Source organism: Selaginella moellendorffii, unplaced genomic scaffold (assembly GCF_000143415.4).
Source record: "Selaginella moellendorffii unplaced genomic scaffold, v1.0 SELMOscaffold_69, whole genome shotgun sequence".
In the NCBI taxonomy this organism is placed as follows: domain Eukaryota; kingdom Viridiplantae; phylum Streptophyta; class Lycopodiopsida; order Selaginellales; family Selaginellaceae; genus Selaginella; species Selaginella moellendorffii.
In genome coordinates, this window is record NW_003314330.1 from 895368 (window position 1) to 916627 (window position 21260).

Below are 21260 nucleotides of genomic sequence, written 5' to 3' on the forward strand. Positions count from 1 at the left end.
GGCTCATCTCGGATGTACAACCCGCGGTCCCTCTGCTGCAACTATGCTTGTGTGTTGACATTCCACACAGGTGTGTCCGCTTGTAACTCTTCAGAATTCACGAAAATGGCTTTAGTGTCCACCACCTCTTTTCCCTTGTCCTGATTCTGACGCTGATTCGGCACTTGCAAGCGGTAGGGGCAATCCTCCTGCCGATGAAGCCCCTGTGTTTGGCATATCCCATAGATTGGCTGATACTCTTCAGACTTCTATGCATTCAGACAGTTTGGCGCGATATGTCCAGGTTCCCCACCCCCAGTAGCACACTATTGGACCTCGGCCTTGGCCTCCGCCTCTGCCTCCGAACATTCCCATCCGGCCGCCACCTCGGCCTCCACTGACAGTCTGCTGCAGCATTGGCCCCGAGTTCTGTACGGCCCCTGAAGCTCCTACGTTAAAAACCAGGTACATCTTATACTGCTGTGGAAATTGTTGTTGAACCTGCTGCTGTGGAAATTGTTGTTGATGGTGAAATTGTGGTTGAACATAATAGCTTGCGACTACAGGTTGCTGCTGGAACTTGGGCGTCACACGAGTTGGATGAAAAAAGCACTTCTTAGGCTTGTGGCCGAACTTCCCACAATACGAACAAGGAGCTTTTGCCAGAACCAGATTCGGACACTCACTAGGATAGTGGCCATATCCTTGACACTTAATGCACCAGATCTCAGCTCTCTCATGCACTGGCCGAGTTGGAGCTCCCAAACCCTGAACCAGACTCACTTGGAGTTCCGCCATCTTCTTGGTAAGTGTCTCCACCACATCTTCTTTCACTTTCGTGAGTTGGCTCTCAAATCCAGTCGTGTTTACTGCAAGTAACTGGAGAACTGATGGTTGGACTGGAATCAAAGGTGGAGCTGCTACTGCTCCAAGCACACCAATCTGGTACTATGCAATATTCGGTGAGAACAAGTTACCATATGTTGCTGCTGGAGCTGCAGCTGCAACATTCCGTGACGCCATCCAGGCCTGTTCCCATGTTGCTGCATGCTCCATTGCTGCGTTCAAATCTGCCGGTCTCTGCACCTTCACATGGAACCCAATCTCAAATGGCAACCCATTCAAGAACCAGCAGACTTGGTCATCAGCAGTAGGCTGTGGATCTTTCCTTGCGAGCAGCCTCTTGTAGCGAAGAACGTAATTTTGCAATGTCTCTCCAGGTAACAATTGAATTGAATTTAGCTCGTCACTGATACGCTGCTTGAATCCCATAGGATGGAAAGCATTGAGAAATGCCGTTTTGATGTCTGCCCAGGCTGCAAAAGCTGTTGCTGCATTCACCTGACCATACCACTCTGTTGTTGCTCCCAGCAACATTGCTGGAAACAAACAGACTCTCACAACATCTCCTTGCTCCTGATTTGCTGTGCTGATATTTTCGAAAGTAGTTACGTGAGCATCTGGATCGTCAGTCTGTGTAAACGTTAGATACTTCATCCTTGCGTTGGCAGGCTGTGCCATTTGAGGATTTACTGCTTGAGGTGTGGGCAAGGCTGGTTCAAATGGCCCCCACTCCTCCCAATTCAAACTTGAGTCCAAAGTCCTCGGACTAGTTTCAGGACTAGTTTCAAGCGAGTTCTGTAACAGTCTCCTCACTGCTCATTCAGAACAGCCTCGATTCTGCTCTACCCTCCTAGTAGAAAAATATAGAAAATTATCCCAGTTCGAGGATTTATCTGCCAGACCGAGAACCAACTGCGGCAAGGATGCTTACTACAGATGCCCGCAGATGACTGGCCTTTTCCTCAGGCCCAGTTTACTACACAGTTACTGCGACTAAGCCCTCTCAGCTAACGCACCAAAACATGTCAGGAAAAATACATGACAACAAAGAAAGACAGGAAAGACTCAAGGCTTGTATTTTAGCAGTAACTACAAATCACTCATACTAAGTGTGTTGGGCTTGCAGTAACTCCTCTATGATCATGGTGATGGGATCTTGACGGCCTATGAGAGGTCCCACCATCTTCGAGCAGAAAGAACTCAAGAACCAAAGAGAGAAAACAAGAATTGTAAAATAATTGAATGGCGGTACCTAATTTTCAAACTACCAAAAATTTAAACACCACCAACGTCTGAGATTTTTCCAGCTAATCCACAACTTTGATCGACTTGATTTCACCACCAAAGAACTTCCCTTGATAAGATTTTCAACTTCATAAAAAACAACTTCTTCAAATTCTCACTTCTGAAATCCATCATTTTTTCTCTCTCTAGTCAGAATATTCCCAAGAAACTTCTTCAGCGAGCTTCTTCATTTTTCACCTTTTTCTAGCTCAAAAATACATCAGTACTTACAAAAATAACCTCAAGTGTGAAAATACAACCATATATATAGTTAACATCCACCTATAGAGTATAAAGTGGATGACTTAGTGTTAGTTTGTTTTCTCAATCTTATGATACATAGTTTATCTAAGAGGATCTTTGCTCAATGGAAAAGATTGTATTGGGTGTTGTGGCAAGTGGGATTGCAAGTTTATGAGGTTTAGCATGACATCTAACAAATTGATCCTTTACAAATTGTACATGTGTAACAATTAAAACACTTCATACAAAGAAATAATAAATAACTAGCACTACTTATAAATTCACTAATACCTTTTCTTGATATTCCTTTAGATCCCAACCTATCAACAAGAGAACTTTAACAATCTTCCATTATTCCAAAAGGATGGGATGATATGAAGTCCAAGTGTATGGCTACAATACCATATCCTAATATTAACATAGTGGGATTTTGATAATTGTTATATTGGTTTAAATCTAGACTACTTGCTCTTGTATATAAATTAAGGTTTTTAGGCTAATTAATATATAAATTTTTGTATTTCATTTCTATATTCCATGTACTCATAGTTTTAATTTATTTCAGATTGATATTAAGAAATAAAAATAAAAATTTCAATAGAATAAATATTTTTCCAGATTTATAGTGTAAGCTAAGAAATTCTTGAGTTGTTAATTCTACATGAATCACTAGTTAAAAGATGAAATCTTTAGTAAGTTTATTATTATGCAGTGATAGATAAAAGTAGAAAAAATAAACTTTTGTAATATAAAAATAATGCATTATAATAAAAATTTATTTAAAGGTGCTATTTCAACTATGAAGCATTAAAAAATTTATTATTGATGGTTTTGGTAATAAAGATGATGAAAAAATTATAAATAGCTTTACATAAATCTCATTTTGAATAATAGAAAAGTAGCATAGTTTACATATATATATATATATATATATATATATATATATATATATATATATATACACACCATTGCATGACAATTTTTGAAATATATAAATATTTGTTTTTTTTAATAACTTAAAAATTAGTGGTATTTTTACCCAAAAATTAAATAAAATACAAAGAGTAATGCATTTTTTATTTAATATAACACAAAAATAGTTTATTAATTACTCATTCATATTTAGCATAATATGAATATTGGTTTTCTACTACTACTAACAATAAGAAATAAACTATACAGTTATTATTGATGCGATTGATACATGGTTTTGTGTCAAGCATAACCTTGATATTTATTTCTTTCACTTTTAATAATTTATTGCATTACTAAAACTATTATATTCTTTTTATCTTTTCCCTAGAGTATTCTATTTTAGTGTTTTTCTGAAAAAAATCATGGCATTTTCTCCTTTTTCCAAATGATGAAAATACTTAAAATTTTAATAATTAAATAAATAAATTTACTGCAATTAAGAAATTAAATTCCTGAAAAAATTAATAAAAAAGCTTGAACATTGAGATCACAACTAAATTAAACTTTGAGGAATTAGAATGTTAAGAGAATGCTTACTAGAAACAAAAGTTTTCAACAAAATCTTAAAATTATTCTCAAAAACTCGATAAGAGTTGTTTTGCAAACAATAACAAAGCAGGAAAGAGAAGCACAAATAAAAACTTGCTTCATTCTTTCTAAACCTATTAACAGAAAATATCTCAAAAACAATTGGAATTGACCAACAATTAGTTCCTATAGTTCTTCCAACTTGAATGTTGAGATCTATGCTACAACTGAATCAAACTTGAGAAATCAGAACGTTAAGAGAATGCTTCCAGAAACACAAGTGCAAGCTGTGACTGGATGATTCGTCTGAGCAAGTGTCAAAGCTCTACAAAACTTTAATAAGGTGGAAAGTATCCACAAGCACTTTAATTGCGAGCGATCAGAGGACACCACAGTTTAGTGATAATACAAACGCTTTAATGCTTTTTCCGATTCTTAACGGAGTGTTGCGACAGGCGCTTCATGGCACCTAAAGAAATCTGTGTGTCTCTGGATAGAGAAAAATAAAAAGAAATAACACGAAACTTTTCCTTTCAAGAATCAGCACTGAGAGTGCGTACCTTCTGTAGATGTAAAGCCCAGTGTAGAATAACAGCACAATCAAGACAGTGAAGAAGCAAGCTGCGTAGTAAACAGGTTGATTTCCCCTGTGCTGAAGAACCGAAAAAACCCAACTTTTAGACAAGGAGATATCAAAACTTTTGTGGCTTACTCCACTTCCTCGAGGAAAGTAGCTCCTCTTCCCTGGCTTGCAGCTGTGAGCGTCGCAAAATTGTCGTAGGAAAAAATCTGGGAACAAGCTTGCGGATGAGGAATGAATTTATGAAAGAAGCGTTAGATGGACAGACCATTGAGGCGCGTTGCCTGTGCACCTTGTTGCGGAGGAAAGCACGAGTTTGCTAGTTTCTACTACAGACGGGAGAAGAGGAGTGAGCAACAAAAGAAGTTCTTAGTCAGACCTCGCACAAGTGACGATTACGATCGACACTGGGGCTGCATTTGTTTTTGGAGAACTTGTGCTTGTCCTTGGTCTCCATGTAGTCGCAGTGCAAAGCGCCACAAAGATCAGCTAGACAATTGTGGCGGCTCTAGAAACAAGCGTAGAAAAACTGGTGTTTTCTTTCTAACAAGAGGAAGAATAGACGTACCACATTGAGCGTTTCGGAATGCCGGTTGTCGAAATGTAAGTCGAGGTACTCCTCGCTCTCGAAAATCTTGTGGCAGTATCCACAACGCCAGTCGTGTATGTGGTAGAACTGCTTCTCACGCTCTTGCTCTCTGAAAGCGTCGTTGCTAGCATGCAAGCGACACTCTGGAGACAAGGCGTAGTTTTCATTCTCCACGAAAGGCAAAAGATACTGTAACACAAAAGAGCCAAAGGAAGAAACCAAGTAGTGGATCAAAGAAATTAAGCTGGAAAGAAGAACCTCTTCCAAAATGTGTCTCGCCGTCCGGCTTCTAGCCCTGGAACACTGCACTCCATGATCCCCAGCAGCAGCAGCAGCTCTACAGCACGAAATCAATCATTTTCCCCACAGTTCCAAGCGACCGATGCACGATGCAATGTGCTACTCACAGATTATGCGATCCAAGAAGAAGAGGAAGAAGAAGAAGAAGCAGCGCCGCAGAATCGATCGGGCCCAGCATCTGGCGCCCCTCCCAGCTAGCTCTAGGGCTCCTCGCTTAAACAGAGACAGAATATCCACAAGAACCCTGTTTTTAGGGTTCCTCGTGGAATGCCCACCCTCAGCAATATGGTACCTGTGCTGCTTTGGAGCCAATCTGCCACGATCAGACCCACGCACGGATCGCATCCCACCATCATTCCCTAGCCCCAGCAGCAATCTCGCGAGTCCCTGTAAGTTCTTCCAGGCTTGGGTTCTTCCAGGCTATCTTCGTTCTTTCCTCTTTGTTTGAGAACTTATCCCTCGTTTCTTTCTTTCTTTTCTTTTAGGAGAATGTATTCTCAGAGTGTGGGAGTATGGATCAGCGTTACTCGTAAATGTCCCATTTGTCGACAACCAATCACTCGCTTGTGGCCTAGCGAATTTTCTAGGACTGAATAAGCTACGAATTTCATGCCACTGCTAACTGACATGGCACAATCTTAACTTCGATAGCCGCGAGGAGCCAACTTTCTCTCCCTTTTGGATGAGCTCCACGGACGAGACAATCTCGACAGTTCCATTTTACGCAGTTTTTCGTTTCTGTAATGTGGATTTAATTTGTACAGTTAATACAAACCTTGGATTAAAGTTCCATCTGTTACATCTCTTTGATTAACTTTGAAGTGACGGCCAGAGTTCCTAGAAGTCCCATGGTAACAACAATGGTACCACCAAATTTCCTACTAATCTCGTCCACATTCACGAAAGAATTGAGCATGGCATATCCAGTCGAGTAGAGCTCGCGTCCAGCGAGCTTGTAGAGAGCACGAATTGGGGAGAGGAGTAATTGGTAAGAACTTGGAAGATACTGGCTTACACCGAGAGCGTCGAACAACGAATCTAGAAACCATTCGCTGTGAACGGAGGCCACTATGTCATTGACAAGAATGTGACCGGAGAGTGTCAAGGGATTATATAATCCCAGCTTTTCGACCTCGGAAAGCTCTGCCGAAAACAAACATAATGCATGGAAAAGAACTTCTGGTATGAAATGGTTCTAGAGTGATCACCTGTAACTTGCGAGACTCCAAATCTTGTGAATAGACGATCATCGACCTTAAGATCCGCAGCTCTCTTGTAGACCAGTTTCTCTTCGACTTGAACTGGGATGAAATGACCAGCAGTGAGCTCAAGGACACTTTCATCAGTTTTGACTTGCAAAAACTTATGAGCAGCGTCAAGTTCCTTGTGTCCAAACGCATATATTTCCGAGTAGCCACTTCCTGGTCCCCCTGCAACCTATGAAATCCCAAAGGACCAAATTTCAACACAAAAAATCATGGCATTCTAAAACACAAAACCTTGTCCCCAATTTTGAGGTCCTTCATGGCTCTTGATCCTCCATCATACAGATGTACCAAAGCATCACCTGCTTAAAAATATAGAGCTAAAAACACTACAAATTTCTACTCCATTACCTGGGAAGCAGCCATCTGCAATGCAAGCAAAGGTTTTCATACCATTAACAACGATTTTCCTACACTTGAACCCAGCAGTGCAGTTGTCTGGAATGGGTAGACATGCTTCTCCAGATTGTGCAGTCACACATGGAATGAGCTCAACAAGACTTATCAAAGGCAGGAAAAATAGCAAGGAAGCCATGGCCTTAGGAATCATGTAGGTAGCCAATACATATTGACATTTACTAAACACTAATAATATTAATATTAATTATAGTATGGAGAGGAATTATTACCTACTAAAATCTTATCAAAAACCAGTCGAGCGTCCACCATGCTTCCACACTTGCCATAGAAGTCGACCAAACTAGTCCCAACGATGAGAGATTCTTCCATCTCCAGGCGGCAAGCTAGAGCATGAGTGGCTTTGCCCCGTCCCAAAGAGGCCAGGCTTCCACAAGCCTTGAGAGCAGCAGCCAAGCTGTGAGCGTCCAAAACTCGAGGAGGAATCTCTCGAAAGAGCTCCAAGCCCAGCGCTGCTTGCTTGTTCTCGGCATAGCCCAGGACCATCGAGTTCCATGCTGCGACGTCGTCTCTCGGAATGGTGTCGAAAACTCGTCGAGCATCCCCCATGCTCCCACACTTGGCGTACATCGCCACAAGTCCGCGAGCCACCTCGTAGTCATTCCAGTCCAGCGAGCATGGTAAGCTTGAAAGTGGAACGCCATGCCTCTCTCCAGGCACACCATCTTTGCGTCCACTTCCCCTCTGGATCCCAAGCACGCGCAGAGATTGAGTCCCGAGAGAATTCTCGATCGATCAGCATCATCGCCAAGCTCCACGAACTTGACAAGCTCTAGAGCTCGCTCTTCTTCACCATTCGAGACGTAGCCAAGCAGAAGTGCCGTCCATAAAACCATATCCCGCCCTGGTGTCTTCTCGAAAACTTTCCAGGCATCGTCCATAGTGCCGCACTTCGCGTACAGATCTATCAAAGAGCTTGCCACGAACGCTTCGGTGTCCAGCCTCATGTCCGAAGCTAAACGGTGAAGAGCCATTCCTTTCTCCAAGGCCATAACTTTGGGAAGATTGCTTCCTTCATGTTCCTTCTCTGCTTGTAGAGTACACGCCTTGAACGCGGCTACGAAAGTTCGAGCATTAGGCGAGCACGTCCCCTCAAGCAGCATCAACGTGAACAGCTCAAGAGCAAGCTCAGCTTCTCCATTCTCTACGTATCCCTGGGTCATGACATGCCAAGTCACGATGTTGTTCCTGGGAGGATGGAGCTCGTCAAACACCTTTCGAGCTTCGTCTGGGACACCGTACTTGGAATACATGTCGATCAAACTGCTTGCAACGTAGACGTTGGAGTCGAAGCCATCGGTAGCAGCCCGTGCATGAACAGCCATTCCCTTCTCCAGGTCCACAAAGTTCGCCCAAATCTGAAAGCCATCTTCTGCGTCCCTTGGTACTTCTTTAGTCGCCAGTCGAGTGCAAGCGCTCAACGCTGCAACGTAAGTTTGAGCGTCTGGCTTAAAGACTTCGCTGTTCATCCGCCCGAACAGTTCTAAAGCCACTTCCTCTTCTCCATTCTCGGCATACCCCAAGATTAACGAATTCCAGGAGACCACATTCCGCTGCGTCATCCTGTCAAAAATCCTACGCGCGTCTAGCATGCTCCCACACTTGACGTAAGTATCCACCAGGCAGCTCGCCACATATAAGTCCGAATCGCACTTCTTCCTTGACGTCTCGGAGTGGATCTTCATGACTCTTTCCAGAGAAATGATCTTCACCAAGGAGCCATTGGCTCGTTTTGCTGCCTTTTCCTTCACGGCCAAAACACTGCAAGCCTTGAGTGCCGCCACAAAACTTAGAAAATCCATCTCAGCACCCTCGTGTTGTGAAAACATTTCCAAGGCCATCTCTCCCTGCCCGTTTTCAGCATATCCGAGAACCAATGCAGTCCATGAAACCACAGTCGGACTCTGGATCCCGTAGAAGGCCCTGCTTGAATCCTCCATACTACCACAGTTTGCATAAAAGTCCACCAGCACGTTTGCTACGAATCTGTCCATGTCACAGCCGAAACTTGCAGCTTGGGAGTGGAGAGCCATGCCTTTCTCGAGAGCCCTGAGCTTCACAAGCTTCCCATCGATCAGGGTCGTGTCTTCTTGCTTTGCTAGACAAGCACAAGCTTTGAAGGTGGCTACAAAGCTTCGAGAGTTTGGACCAAAGCCATCAGTTTGCATGAGTTGAAAGAGGTCCAGTGCCAGTTCTGCGTAGCCACTGTCAGCGTATCCCAGCACCATAACATTCCATGACACAAGGTCATGGCGATCCATCCTGTCGAAAAGCCTGCGAGCCTCTGTCAAGCTCCCACACCTGGCGTACATGTTTACCAGTGTGTTTGCTACGTAAATGTTTGAGTCGTCTCCACTTTGAGCTGCCTCTGCGTGAAGTTTGTACCCCATTTCCAGATCCCTGCTCTTGATGCACGTCTTTATAGCCGCAATCAAGCGCGACAAATCTCTGATCTCCTTATTTCTATTCTGATGGATCTCATGGAAATCTCTGACAAAAGTTCTTTTGCTTTGGCTCGTCGAGTAAACCTTGACGTAGAGATTCAGCTTTTCATTTACAAGTCTGTAGAAAAAACAAAGACATACCACCATATACAGGCACTTTTAGTCCGAGGGATAAAAATGTTGGTGGAATGGCGTCCTCAAGTTCCTGTTTCAGCGAAACAACAGCACATTGGTTTCTGAAGAAATCAACTTTCTGAAGAATACCAACGAACGAGTCACTTTTCGAGGGTCTGCAACATTTGCCGGACTTCTTCCACAACCAGCTCGGCCTTTTGACCTCCAATGATCTCTGCTCTCTTTTCCTTGTTCTTCCACAGCTACGAATAAGGAAAAACAGGAAAAGTTAACAACCACAGGACTTGAATGTAAGCAAAATGGATATGGACTGACCTGAATAGTTGGCATTCTCTGGAAAAGGGAAAAAAATGAACAAACCAAATCAAAACACGCAATTACCGAAACACCAACGCGTTTAATCAATGCGTGTGGAACGGCATTGACGTCCACACAAAAGAATTTTGCTCTGCAAAGCAAAGACAGGAATTCCAAAGCCAGCTTCTCCAATTGAGGCTTCAAGTAGATGCATTTCCTACACCACGCTGCCATCCTGTTCCAAATCCATGTAAAATCAAATCAAAAGGAGAAAAGAAGAGACCATTCGATGAGAACGATTGAATCGTCCTCCTGCGCACCCTCGCCACATTCGCGAAGCTCGTGGCCGCCATATCCAAGGTGTTTGAAAACTTTCTAGTCACAATACACGTGGCCGAATCAAGCCGTTCCATCATCTCGGTTTGACGTTACACGTGGCAGACTGATCACATAGTTACGTGGCAGACTGCTAGCCACGTAGAGGAACTTCCACCGTCCGATTCCACACGTGGCAATCTTCTAGCCGTCGATCACTGGCTGAAATCCAGCCTCGGTTGGCCACGCTGCTGCTCAGATCCACATCTCGAAGAGGTTTTCTCAGAGGATTCGACGACCACTTTGCTGCGTGAGGATCAAACGACCACAGCACCAATCGCTTGAATCCCCAGTCGCGGAGCTGGGGCGAGAACTTCTCGAGCGTGCAAGTGAGCAGCATGAGCTTGGCTTCGCGCAAGCACCAGCGAGCCGCGAAGAAGCCCTTTGGCGAGATCTCCTGGACCATGTAGTCTCTCATCCTGTTCACGGGCTTCCACTCCTGGCCGCTCGTCCTCGTCCAGCCTCCACACTTTGAGGTGCCTGTAGTGGTGAGAGCCGCTGCTCCGGTGAGCTCCTACGAGCAGGACGGATCCGGAGCTGGGATCTCGAGTCAAGCTAGCCGCGCTGAGGCGCTCAAACAGCGTCGCTTCCAAGACAAACCAAGTGAGAGCTGCGAAATCGAAACCAACTATACCTCCGCTGGATCGGAGCGGCGACCACAGCAGCTGGGATCCTCGTCTCACCGGCACAATGCTGCGGTCGTCCGATTCCTGGAGATTGGTTTCAGCAATCCATTGGAGTCCATGAGCAATCCATTGGAGTCAACGCCATTGGAGCACATTGGTTTTCAGCGCCGGCGTCTCGCCCTGTACCTCTCGCCACTTTCCAGCTCGCGACTCGTACACAACGATGTACCCGCAGCGTCCAACCAGGACCTTGAAGCCTGAAGATCCACTGCCGCTGTTGCTAGTGACACTGGCGCTGACAGTAACACCCGGTGGCTCCTCGGAAACAATGCCCAGGACGCATGTAAGCGCCGAGGCACTCAGTACCAGCCTCGCCAGTGTCAAAGTCTTGAGCGGAGGGAGCTCCGATAGCTTCTGCCATGACTTCTCAAACAATGGATTCCCCACGTAAAACTCGGGCCTCGCGGAATTCCCCACGCACAGGCACACCAGGCCGTCCCCGCTAGCCACGGAAGTCGCAAAGCGCGAGAGGCCACCGAGACGAATCCAGCTGCCTGTCTCCGCATCAACCATTGACCACTTCAAGCTGCCTTCTTGCTCGACTTGCTCGTCCTTCACCAGAAACCACAACTTCCGTCCAGACCATGTCGAGAGCGAGTCTTTCCAATCCTTGCATACCGCTCGGAGCGTGGAGAGCTTCCAGCCTCCAGTTGATGTTTCAACAAGCGGCACAAGGCAAGCGACATCCCATTCTTTGGCCCGTTATCACCTCCAATGTCTCTTCGCGACAAAGATGGATCTGCGGAGTCTTCTCTATCTGGTGAGGACAAACTCGGGGAGCTGAGCTTGCGCTACTGGATCTCCGACCTCTGGAAGCTGTTTGAACTCCAGAGATGAAGACCAAGGAGATGAAGGTGAGTGCCAAGCGGACGAGGACGATGACCCATAGCTCCGGAGAGTGAAAAGAGTTCCGGAGACGAGGACGAAGTCGAGGTTGAGGAGAAAGATGAGAATCAATCCCATCCACATCCAGAGTTCGCGTTCAAGGTGGTGTGGAAGCGCGGTGTCTGTGCACTTCCCGGTCGGGCACCAAGGGCGTGGATCTCCGCGCGACCTGGCTCTCCGAAACTCTGCCGCGGTTGATGCGCTCCGGAGTGAAGTGTGGCATCCAAAACGTGGAGAGGGGTGCTCTGGCCTGGAACTTGTTTGCGGTGGCGGAGCTGGACTGCATCGGCGTTGTTGAGGTGATCGACGGGGAGATTACCAAGCGGTCACTAGAGCAGTTCGTGCTGGACGAAGAGAAACATTGGTGGCTGATGAACAATTGGGGAAGTTTTTGGTGGCGGACTTGTACGTGCAGCGGAGTCCGGAGGGTCTCGAGTCCCGAGAATATATGAGACGATGATGCTGCTCGACTATCTTCTCCCGGCTTTGCAGTCGCAAAGCTGGACTCTGGAGGACGTAGAGAATCGGATCGATGAGAAGCAGAAAGGCCTTTGCAGCGATCACTAGTTTGCGAATCCTCGGATTATGGCCGAGTGACTAAAACTTATCGACTTTGTGTGTCCGAGACTACCGGCTTCTTCTCAAAACTAGATGATGGAAATGGAGGAAAATCGTAAAACAATCAGCCAAGAGCTCGCGAATCATCTCGCTCTTGCTTGGACCGATCGAGGACAACAGCCCAAAATCTTGATCGAAAGATTAAGAAAGAACCTTAGAGAATATCCACAAGGGTAGAGCCAAAGGGATAAAGTACCTCTATTCTCTCGCCACGTCTCGCTTTATCCGGAAATATTTAGGGTTAGGGCTCGCAGGGCAGTGGGATATATAAGCAGTGTAGGGTTGGGAGATGGCTTCCGGTGACACGGGCGCGATCGAGGCGGGTCCCGTGGCGGCGCCTCCTCCCACAGCGGCGTCCACGACCAAGAGGAAGCGGCGCCTTGCGGATCTAACAGCTGAGGAGGTTTGTAATCGCCAAGCACAAAAAAAAAAAGGAGTTTCTTTTGCGAGGTTTTCTTGTCTCGATCCAATTTTGATCCATTTCGATCTAACGCTAGCGTGTAGAGGGTCTAAACATTGATGCATTTGCTCTCTTTTTGCAGAGTTTTTGAGAGCTCCTCGGTCTTGAGAGGGAGGTTTTGTGAATGCGGCTTCTTTTAAGTGGTCTCTTCCATTGCAGATAAACGAGATTGTGGCACTGAGAGGGAAAATGCCTCAGACTGTTGTGGGGAAGCGATTTGGCATTGAGCAAACGGAGGTTAGTGCCATCCAGCGCTTGCAAAGAGCCAAGACTGCTCGGCTTCTCGAGGACCAAGAGAAGAAGGTAAAGTTCGATAAGTTCTATCAATCGATCTAACTTCCGGTTTTCCTCCATAGAATCCTATCAAGAGAGTGAAGAATGTGGAATTATCAGTTCCAATAGCGTATGGTACCATATCTTTCTGGCTGGGGAAGAAAGCAGACGAGTAAGAAGTCACGTTTTTTTTTTTTTTTTTCCTAACTTTTTTGTGCTTTTTCTTTTCTAGCTTGCATTCTCATAAATGGACCGTGTACATCCGTAGTGCCACCAATGAAGACTTAGGACCAATTATCAGCAAAGTGGTGTTTCAGCTACACCCGAGCTTTAACAATCCAACTCGAGTTGTGGAATCAGCTCCATTTGAGCTAAGCGAATCGGGATGGGGGGAGTTTGAGATCAGCATGACGGTGTTTTTCCAAAAAGATGCGGCTGAGAAGACGCTCGAGCTGTAAGTTCCTTCCACCAGATTTAACATTCGTCTCAAAAGAAACCTCTTCCACCAGGTTTCACCACTTGAAGTTGTACCACGAAGATGACAATGCTCCACAGAGCACGAAAAAGCCTGTGGTTGTGGAGTCGTATGACGAGCTGGTGTTCCAAGAGCCGACGGAAGCGTTCTACTCGAGGGTGAAAAACCTCCCGGCAGTTCATGTGAATGGCTCGCCAGGCGAGCTCAATGTCTCGTCGGGTAAGGCAGTGATGGTTTCGTAGTTCTTATCTATTCTCTATGCTTTTCTTTCTAGGTGCTCTAGAAATCTCAAACGAGAGGAAACGAGGAGACACCAAAGATCATCAGCTCGGCCAGTGGTTTGGCAAGTACTCGGAAACGGATGAGTTAACGTCGATCATGGGGGCTCGACAACAGGTACAAAAAGAGATCGCGAAGTTGAAAAGTATGCTTGATTCTGAAGCAATGAAACTCAAGCCGAGCGCTCCTTAGATGTTTTCCAAACAGCATTATAGTTCGACTTAGCCCGTGGTAAAAGTTCTAGCTACTCTCCTCGGAAAATGTATCAGTGCTCTCGAGAGGCTTAAGAACAGGTCCCGGAATTACAATATCTTTCAAACATTGTTGTTACTGGACTGGAGTTTGCTGTTTAATGCAATAGAATTGCTAAGATGTTTGCATCCTATCATTTCAGCTAAAATGGCTCACAAGGAGTTGGAAGTTTTGATTAAAGGGATAAGAGATATGATGGAGCCGAAAAAACTTGTGCTTCTTCCAGGTCTTCACATGTGCGCATGTTGAAAATCCAGTGGTCAATTTAAATTAAAGGTTGAGGGCAAGAGCGTCCTTCCTCGAGGAGTTTTCCTGCCTCCATAGCTTGCATCAGTGAAGGCAAGTGATGGTTATCTTGGATCCCTTTCCGGGCGTGGTAATCAGTGATACTTTGGAGATATTTTGGAGATGAGGATTTCAGTTTTGACTATTGAGGTGAGTGTGTGTTTTATTATGGAAACTCACAATACACGGTAGTAGTTCTATGCAAAAAACTTTTGTCCATTAACTTTATTCCTATAGAGCCTACACCAATCTTCTGGGACAACTTGCACTCACAAAAGGAAACGACGTTCGAACGAAGTTTCACTTCATACGGGACCATGTTCGGGAGGGAACTTTAAAAGTTTATTTTCTTCTAAGCCACAAACAGAGCACAGACAATTTTACTAAACCTTTAGTAGAGGCCATGTTCATAAATCATCATCACACTCTAGGCTCCTAGTTAGCTCTAGTTAGCTAGTAGAACCCATATCAATCTTGAAAGCAATCTAGGAGTTTTTCAGAGGAAGAACTCCCAGATTGTAACGATGATTTGGGAATGTGGCCTATGCTAAGAAAATGTTCAATCTGTTTGTAGAAATGAACCTTTAGAGTTCCTTCTTGAGCATGGTTTTTGTTAAACCACTGGATTTTGCAACATGTGCACATTGTTTGAATGTGCTTCCTTTTGCCATGATGCCTCACTTCCTTTGTGAGTGCAATTGTTGCGGCAAAGATTACTATAGGCTCTATAGGAATAAAGCTGATGGATAAAAGATTTTTATGTAGTAAAAAAGCCTCTTATGTCATTGCTGTTAATGCCACATACTTTGCTTTTGTGCTACGCAGAGCTGTAACATGTTGCTTCTTACTTACCTCCTATAGTTGAACCTGAATTCTCCACAAATGGAGACAACTCCTACAACACGATGTCAGAAAGTGTACATACAATCAAGTACAGCAGGCTGCTAACAGCTTAACGATATAGGATGCCAATCATATTATTGTGATCCTCAGCCATACTAGCAACATGCGATGACTCAGAATGAAGTTGGAATTCATCAGAGTCGTACTAGTTTAGCACCTTGCATGTGAAAATAGTGATCCTTTAGCACACTGCTTTGACAATTACTCTTAATTGGATTGATGATCATGTGTTCATATTCTTAAGGCACACACTTTCCAAGAACCTTTTGTAATAAGAAAAGACTTTGTCCAGTTTAGAACCTCAGGAACTATCTACTCAAAAGTTTTTCAAGATTGTATTTGAACTATAGTTACTTTGAGATGATCATCAATACCATTATTAAGTTTTACTTTTAACTTCAAATAATTTGATTGAGAACTTCTTAAAAGTGGCTTAGATACTCCTCAGAACTTTCGATGTCTTGTTTTTCTATCTTGCCAGTATTGCTCTAATTTACTTTGGAACTCTTGGATAAATCCAAGTGACTTTAATAGACTTTGGTGTGTACTCGTCCAGTGATTCCTAATGCTTTATGATCTTGTTACTTCCAATATTTATTCATGAGAGATGGGCCAAAAATAGCTTTAGATACATACAATCAACAACACTCTAAATATTCTTCTCCTTATGATATAGCTGCATCATAATTTAATGACATTGTATGGCTTAAGAAGGAACTAAAAGGAGGAGCTATGATCTAAACTAACACTCCAATATGGTGTGAGAAAAGAAAGAACATAGATCTGCTTGATAAATTTAATAAAAAACCTGCTCTATAAATACTAAGCAACTAGAGGTAATCACAAGTGAAGAACTACAGCTAACTGAAGTTGTATGGAGGTGGTAGACTCTGCTATGCTGCAACAGAGGCAAAATCATCACCTTAGCCAACTCTGAAACAACTGAGTTAATGTAGATCATGGGGAAGCAATGAAACTAAGTTTTCTAAACAGGGTTAGCTTGACTCAATTTAGCTTAAAGGAGTGATGATAAAAGTTTCACATTACAAAGCCAAAATGTATCAGTTAGAACGGGTTTCATAATTTTATGGAAGGTAAATTGTTCAAAGATTGTGACTCAAGCTGAGTTTGATAAATCTTCACCATGCCTTATATTAACTAGGTTTGCTTCCTATCATTTTCGTAGCAACTTCAATTGCAGGCACTAAAAGTTTTCTAGCTCCTCCTTTTTAGAGTATTTAAGTTATGATATGAACTGCCAAAAATAATTCTACAAAATCAGCTATTATGAAACAGTACTGCCAATTGTAGGATGATCCTACTTCCAAAATGCTAGATCTTCATTTCCCTGGTGATGCACAACTTATAAACCTGGCGTGAAGTTAGCCGAAGCAAGGGATCCGTGGCGCAATGGTAGCGCGTCTGACTCCAGATCAGAAGGCTGCGTGTTCGAGTCACGCCGGGTTCACTAAAAATGCTTAAGATTGACTTTATACCTTTGTAAGCAAAACAAAAGTGAAATTCTTTTACCCCTTTGGATTTGCTATTTTGCCCTGACGCTTTTCACCCCCAAACCGAGAATCGCAAGGAAATCTCTTCCAATTTAGCAATGTGCGCCATAGCCAAAATGGAAGCCAAGTGTGGAAGCTACTGCCACGTGTCGGTAGCAGTGAGCGGTGATTTTGGGCGAATTTGGAGCGATTCTTTGGCATTGGCGGCGGCCTCGAATTCGAGGATTTGTTTCTGCGCTGTGATCCAATCACTTCTCTCATCGATCTTGAGATGGGCCGGGCCAAGATCGAGATCAAGAAGATCGAGAATCGCAGCGCCAGGCAGGTTTGCTTCTCCAAGCGTCGCATGGGTCTCATCAAGAAGGCCAGCGAGCTCTCCATACTCTGTGGCTCCGAGGTTGGGATCATCGTCTTCTCGCAGGCTGGCAAAGCCTTCTCTTTCGGGCATCCCTGCATCGACTACGTGATTGACAAGACGCTCAAGCGCCCCGTGCAGATCAATTGCGAGAAGATCGAGAAGATCCGGCAGCTAGAGAAGCAGTACAACGAATTGCTCCAGGAGCTGGAGAATGAGACTGAGAAGCACACCATCTTGCAAAGGGAGTTCGCGGGAGGAGGGCGTGGATTGCAGTGGTGGGAGGAAGATGTGAGTGGCATGGGAATCGAAGAGCTCAAGCAGCATGCCGAGTCGCTGGAAGCCATGTACAGGGTTGTGATTGAGCGCGCCAAGTTCTTGCAAATCCAGGCATCGCTCGTGTCCTATCAATTGCCATCGCATTTCTTAGGCGATCACAACTTCCAGCACGAGCAAACCCATGAAATGCATCAGCTCTCTCTGCTAGTAGCTCCAATTCCAGATGATTTGTGTGAGAAAAGCAAGGAATTGTAGATAAGAGGATTCTAACTTGTGTACATTTGTTACATTGTTGGAATTTAGGGTTCTTAGTTTGTTCTTAGTTTGTAGTGGGGAATGGGGCGCCTAGGTTGCTGCCGCCGCTTCTCCGCGCAGGCCGAATCGAGCTTGCAGCACGCGGCCAAGCGCCTGGAGAATGTGGTGGTGGTAGCTGCCAAGCGGACCCCAATTGGCGCCTTCCAGGGATTGCTCTCGCCTCTCAGAGCGTGGGAGCTCGGCGCAGCGGCCATCAAAGGTATGCTGGGAAATTCTTTCAGTCCGGCACAGAACTTGTGAGTGTTTGATTTGTTTGCAGCCGTTGTGGAAGAGAGTAAGATCGATCCAAAGCAAGTGCAAGAGGTGTACATGGGAAATGTGCTGAGCTCCGGACTTGGCCAAGCGCCGGCACGCCAAGCTGCTCTTGTCCGTTCATCCTGTATTTCTCTTTCACTCTTCACGATCATAATTCTCGCTCGTCTTGATGCAAATTATGGTTGTGATGATCGAACTGGAGATCCAAGTTTCTTTCTCTCGCTGACAGGTTCTCGTCTGTGATTTTTTGCAGGGTGCTGGGCTTTCAGCGAAGACCATTTGCACAACTGTGAACAAAGTTTGTGCTTCCGGCATGAAAGGTTTGGAGTAGTTTTCTTATCTTTGTTACAGTTTGTGAACAAGTGTTGGCTTCGTTTTCGACAGCGGTGATGCTAGCTGCTCAGAGCATCGCACTGGGAACAAATGAGCTCGTCGTGGCTGGCGGAATGGAAAGCATGTCGAATGCTCCATTTCTTCTTCCGCGCCAGAATCCTTCAAAGAAGCTCATGGGAGATTTGACTGTAAAGGACAGCATGTTTTGTGACGGTCTCCGTGATGCCTTCACGAACAACGCGATGGGAACTTATGCTGAATCTTGCGCTCAGGAAATGGGAATCTCAAGGGAAGAACAGGTTTGCCGTCTAATCTTTCTCTTTTTCATTTTTCTTGGTGTCTTGTCTAAAACTTGTTTTACCAGGATGTTCACGCTATCGTGAGCTACGAGCGTGCCATATCGGCTCGAGAAGCAGGAACCGCGAGCGCGGAAGTGACGCCAATTATCATTGCTGGTAAGAAAGGGAAGGAACCCGTGCTAGTCAGTATCGATGAAGAGTGCTCCCGGGTATTTTTCTCTTCTCAATTCATTCGTTCATCGTATGTGTTTCAAGATGACGGTTGTTCTATTTGTTTGATGCTAGTTTGATCCGGATAAAATGCGGGAGCTTCTCCCGGTCTTCAAGACCGATGGATCGGTAACTGCTGCCAACTCGTCGAAAATAAGCGATGGAGCGGCGGCGCTTTTGCTGGCCTCCGCAGAGTTCGCGGAGAAGAACAAGCTGCCGGTGATTGCTACCATCCGGGGCTTTGCGGACGCAGCTCAGGTACGCAACTAGTAAAAAGATGTGCTGTTTCCAGTGCTGAGGCAGCCTTCGTGTTCTTTTCTTCTTCGTCAGCCTCCAGAAAAGTTTCCAACCAGTCCGGCCGTGGCAATTCCTCGAGCTCTAGCACATGCACGTCGGAAGCTCAACGACGTTGACTTGTTCGAGATTAACGAGGCATTCTCTGTAAGTTTCTCCTCAGTCTTGATAATATCAAAGTGCTCTTTCCTTCTTGCTTTGCTGTGTCTACAGGTTGTGACTTTGGCCAACTGCAAGCTGCTCGGGATCTCTAACGACGATGTGAACGTTTCCGGCGGCGCTGTTGCATTGGGCCATCCGATTGGTGCGTCCGGAGCCAGGATCATGGTGTCGCTCATAAACAATCTGAGGAGCAGGGACAAGCAGGTTGGTGTTGCAGCTGTGTGCAATGGCGGTGGTGGAGCCTCAGCCATTGTGGTGGAGAGGACACAGCAGGTGGTGGGAGACAAGCAGGCCAAAAGTGCATCAAGTGAATAGCCAAGGTCATGAAAGAAGCAAAAGGAGAGGAAAGAGAAAAGCTGGATCACACATCATCTAGTTGCACAGCCTTGTTGGATTATTAAACAGAAATGAATATTAAGCGAAACAGATGGGTCTGAGGATAGAGAGGAGATAATTACCTTAGAAGAAGTGAAACACACTCTCGGTGGTAGTCTGAATATTAGTTTTTGCAGTCTGTTTACAACTAGGGCATTATGCCAGTCAACCCCATTGGTGTTAAGAGCACAAGTGAGCACACAGATCACCACATAAGAAACATCTTCTCCGTGGGAAAAACCATTTTAACAAGTGTTCTAGATGCATCTTTTTGTCATGGTTCAAAGTTAGCAACATTTATTATAGGTTATTTGGTATCTGACAAGAAGCCTAAACCTAAACCTTGAACCCTTTCTTAGAATAAAATTAAAGCTTTGATGTAAAAATAGATTTTAGAACAAATTTTATTATATGCTCATCTCCTTTTAATATATGGATATACATTCCCTAATGTCTAAACTAGTACAATGCAAAGAATTTAAGCGAAATTCTTTCAAACGTGAAAAGGTGAGTATCATGGCCTTTCCATTTCCCAAGTGGCTCCCTTATAAAACTAGAGTTGCCTACTATGCACTAGTGAAGCAAAATTCATTTTAAGACAAGATGCCAAACCTTTTCCTATTGACTAGCTTCTTTGAAGCCACATTAGGTGACTTCCCACATATAATACCACTTTGTGTGTTATTATAACATAGAATGTTTTAGATTTAATAAAAGAACCAAAAATATTTTTTCTATATTAAATATTTAACATATATTACACACTTTCCATGTCTTTCAATGTGAAAGAAAAAGTTATACATAAAAATATCAGAAAAGAAATCCTCAAACTTGTGAGCAAGACTAGCAATTGTTAAATGAAATTAACGGTATAATAAATAGTATTAGAATATTCTTCAATCTAATCAAGATTTTCTTATACTAAACTTTTATAAAATTTCTTTAGTTCTTTTATAATATAATGTTTAATATTAAATATTTTTTGCAAAAAATATTTAACATTAGTCTATAGGATATATGTCTAAGAAAGGATTTGATAGCTCTATATAGTGTCTTTGCAGCTCCTCCTTTATGGGAGGATTGGAGAGTAAATTTCCCAACTTAGTTTTATCTCTCATTTTCTAGGAGAATGACAGTTTTTTTCTTGTTTCTAAGCTGCAAGACCTACAAAGGAAAACCCATTATGATCTTTACAGGTAAGAACTAGAGTGGAAAAGGTCTATAAAGCTCTTGGAGAGGATATGTTCTGGCCCATACTCTACCACTATTATGGCCAAAAGTTTCACTTGCGCCTCAGTGCCAAAGGTATGGAGTGAAAAATGATTTGAACTTTAGTATTTTCTTGGAAGCTGGGAGGGAGAGGAAAGAGATTTTAAGAATACTCTCTTAAGTTTGTAAATAAGGAATAAATCTCTTGTTTCTTCTTCTTCTTATGGGGAAAAAGCTTTCTTCCCTTTTCCACTCTGATTTGTGAGGTCTCAAAGCATAAATTGTCAAAGAAT

The 21260-nt window shown here is 44.2% G+C and overlaps 6 protein-coding genes, 1 long non-coding RNA gene and 1 other non-coding gene across 9 annotated transcripts; 5 read left to right on the forward strand and 3 right to left on the reverse strand.

Moving 5' to 3' along the window:
• The first annotated feature begins 243 nt into the window (after positions 1-243).
• Positions 244-1603, forward strand: LOC112340736. Its single transcript, XR_002990248.1, has 4 exons — positions 244-444; positions 533-784; positions 856-1199; positions 1254-1603. It is a non-coding gene; the product is annotated as an uncharacterized LOC112340736 (long non-coding RNA).
• A 2583-nt stretch (positions 1604-4186) lies between these two features.
• LOC9640107 lies at positions 4187-5562 on the reverse strand. The gene is made up of 8 exons (XM_002985707.2): positions 5429-5562; positions 5280-5358; positions 5001-5210; positions 4812-4940; positions 4701-4758; positions 4565-4641; positions 4413-4504; positions 4187-4341 (listed from the first exon to the last, which is right to left on the reverse strand). The coding sequence occupies exons 1-8, from the start codon at positions 5497-5499 to the stop codon at positions 4269-4271; spliced, it is 789 nt and encodes a 262-aa protein (XP_002985753.2). The 5' UTR covers positions 5500-5562; the 3' UTR covers positions 4187-4268.
• Positions 5563-6076: 514 nt separating this feature from the next.
• Positions 6077-7145, reverse strand: LOC9640108 (indian hedgehog B protein). The gene is made up of 4 exons (XM_002985708.2): positions 6938-7145; positions 6821-6888; positions 6530-6758; positions 6077-6464 (listed from the first exon to the last, which is right to left on the reverse strand). Exons 1-4 carry the CDS (start codon positions 7134-7136, stop codon positions 6118-6120), a joined length of 843 nt encoding a protein of 280 aa, XP_002985754.2. The 5' UTR covers positions 7137-7145; the 3' UTR covers positions 6077-6117.
• A 184-nt stretch (positions 7146-7329) lies between these two features.
• LOC9640109 (pentatricopeptide repeat-containing protein At4g18520, chloroplastic) lies at positions 7330-10250 on the reverse strand. The gene is made up of 5 exons (XM_002985709.2): positions 10163-10250; positions 9964-10114; positions 9898-9915; positions 9712-9824; positions 7330-9652 (listed from the first exon to the last, which is right to left on the reverse strand). Exon 5 carries the CDS (start codon positions 9592-9594, stop codon positions 7330-7332), a length of 2265 nt encoding a protein of 754 aa, XP_002985755.2. The 5' UTR covers positions 9595-9652; positions 9712-9824; positions 9898-9915; positions 9964-10114; positions 10163-10250.
• Positions 10251-12694: 2444 nt separating this feature from the next.
• Positions 12695-14300, forward strand: LOC9640110 (transcription initiation factor TFIID subunit 14b). 2 transcript variants are annotated; one of them, XM_024659656.1, is made up of 6 exons: positions 12695-12846; positions 13063-13206; positions 13260-13348; positions 13409-13630; positions 13686-13870; positions 13926-14300. In XM_024659656.1, exons 1-6 carry the CDS (start codon positions 12733-12735, stop codon positions 14120-14122), a joined length of 951 nt encoding a protein of 316 aa, XP_024515424.1. In that variant the 5' UTR covers positions 12695-12732; the 3' UTR covers positions 14123-14300. The 2 variants fall into 2 exon arrangements, with proteins under 2 accessions (XP_024515424.1, XP_002985664.2); XM_002985618.2 differs by having other exon boundaries at positions 12733-12846; positions 12986-13206.
• Positions 14301-16766: 2466 nt separating this feature from the next.
• On the forward strand, positions 16767-16838 carry TRNAW-CCA. Its single transcript has one exon. It is a non-coding gene; the product is annotated as a tRNA-Trp (tRNA).
• A 42-nt stretch (positions 16839-16880) lies between these two features.
• On the forward strand, positions 16881-17793 carry LOC9653610 (agamous-like MADS-box protein AGL62). The gene has a single exon (XM_002985619.2). It carries the CDS (start codon positions 17153-17155, stop codon positions 17768-17770), a length of 618 nt encoding a protein of 205 aa, XP_002985665.1. The 5' UTR covers positions 16881-17152; the 3' UTR covers positions 17771-17793.
• A 25-nt stretch (positions 17794-17818) lies between these two features.
• LOC9653611 (acetyl-CoA acetyltransferase, cytosolic 1) lies at positions 17819-19825 on the forward strand. Its single transcript, XM_002985620.2, has 8 exons — positions 17819-18029; positions 18090-18196; positions 18339-18405; positions 18470-18717; positions 18783-18926; positions 19003-19185; positions 19258-19368; positions 19435-19825. The coding sequence occupies exons 1-8, from the start codon at positions 17852-17854 to the stop codon at positions 19696-19698; spliced, it is 1302 nt and encodes a 433-aa protein (XP_002985666.1). The 5' UTR covers positions 17819-17851; the 3' UTR covers positions 19699-19825.
• Positions 19826-21260: the final 1435 nt, after the last annotated feature.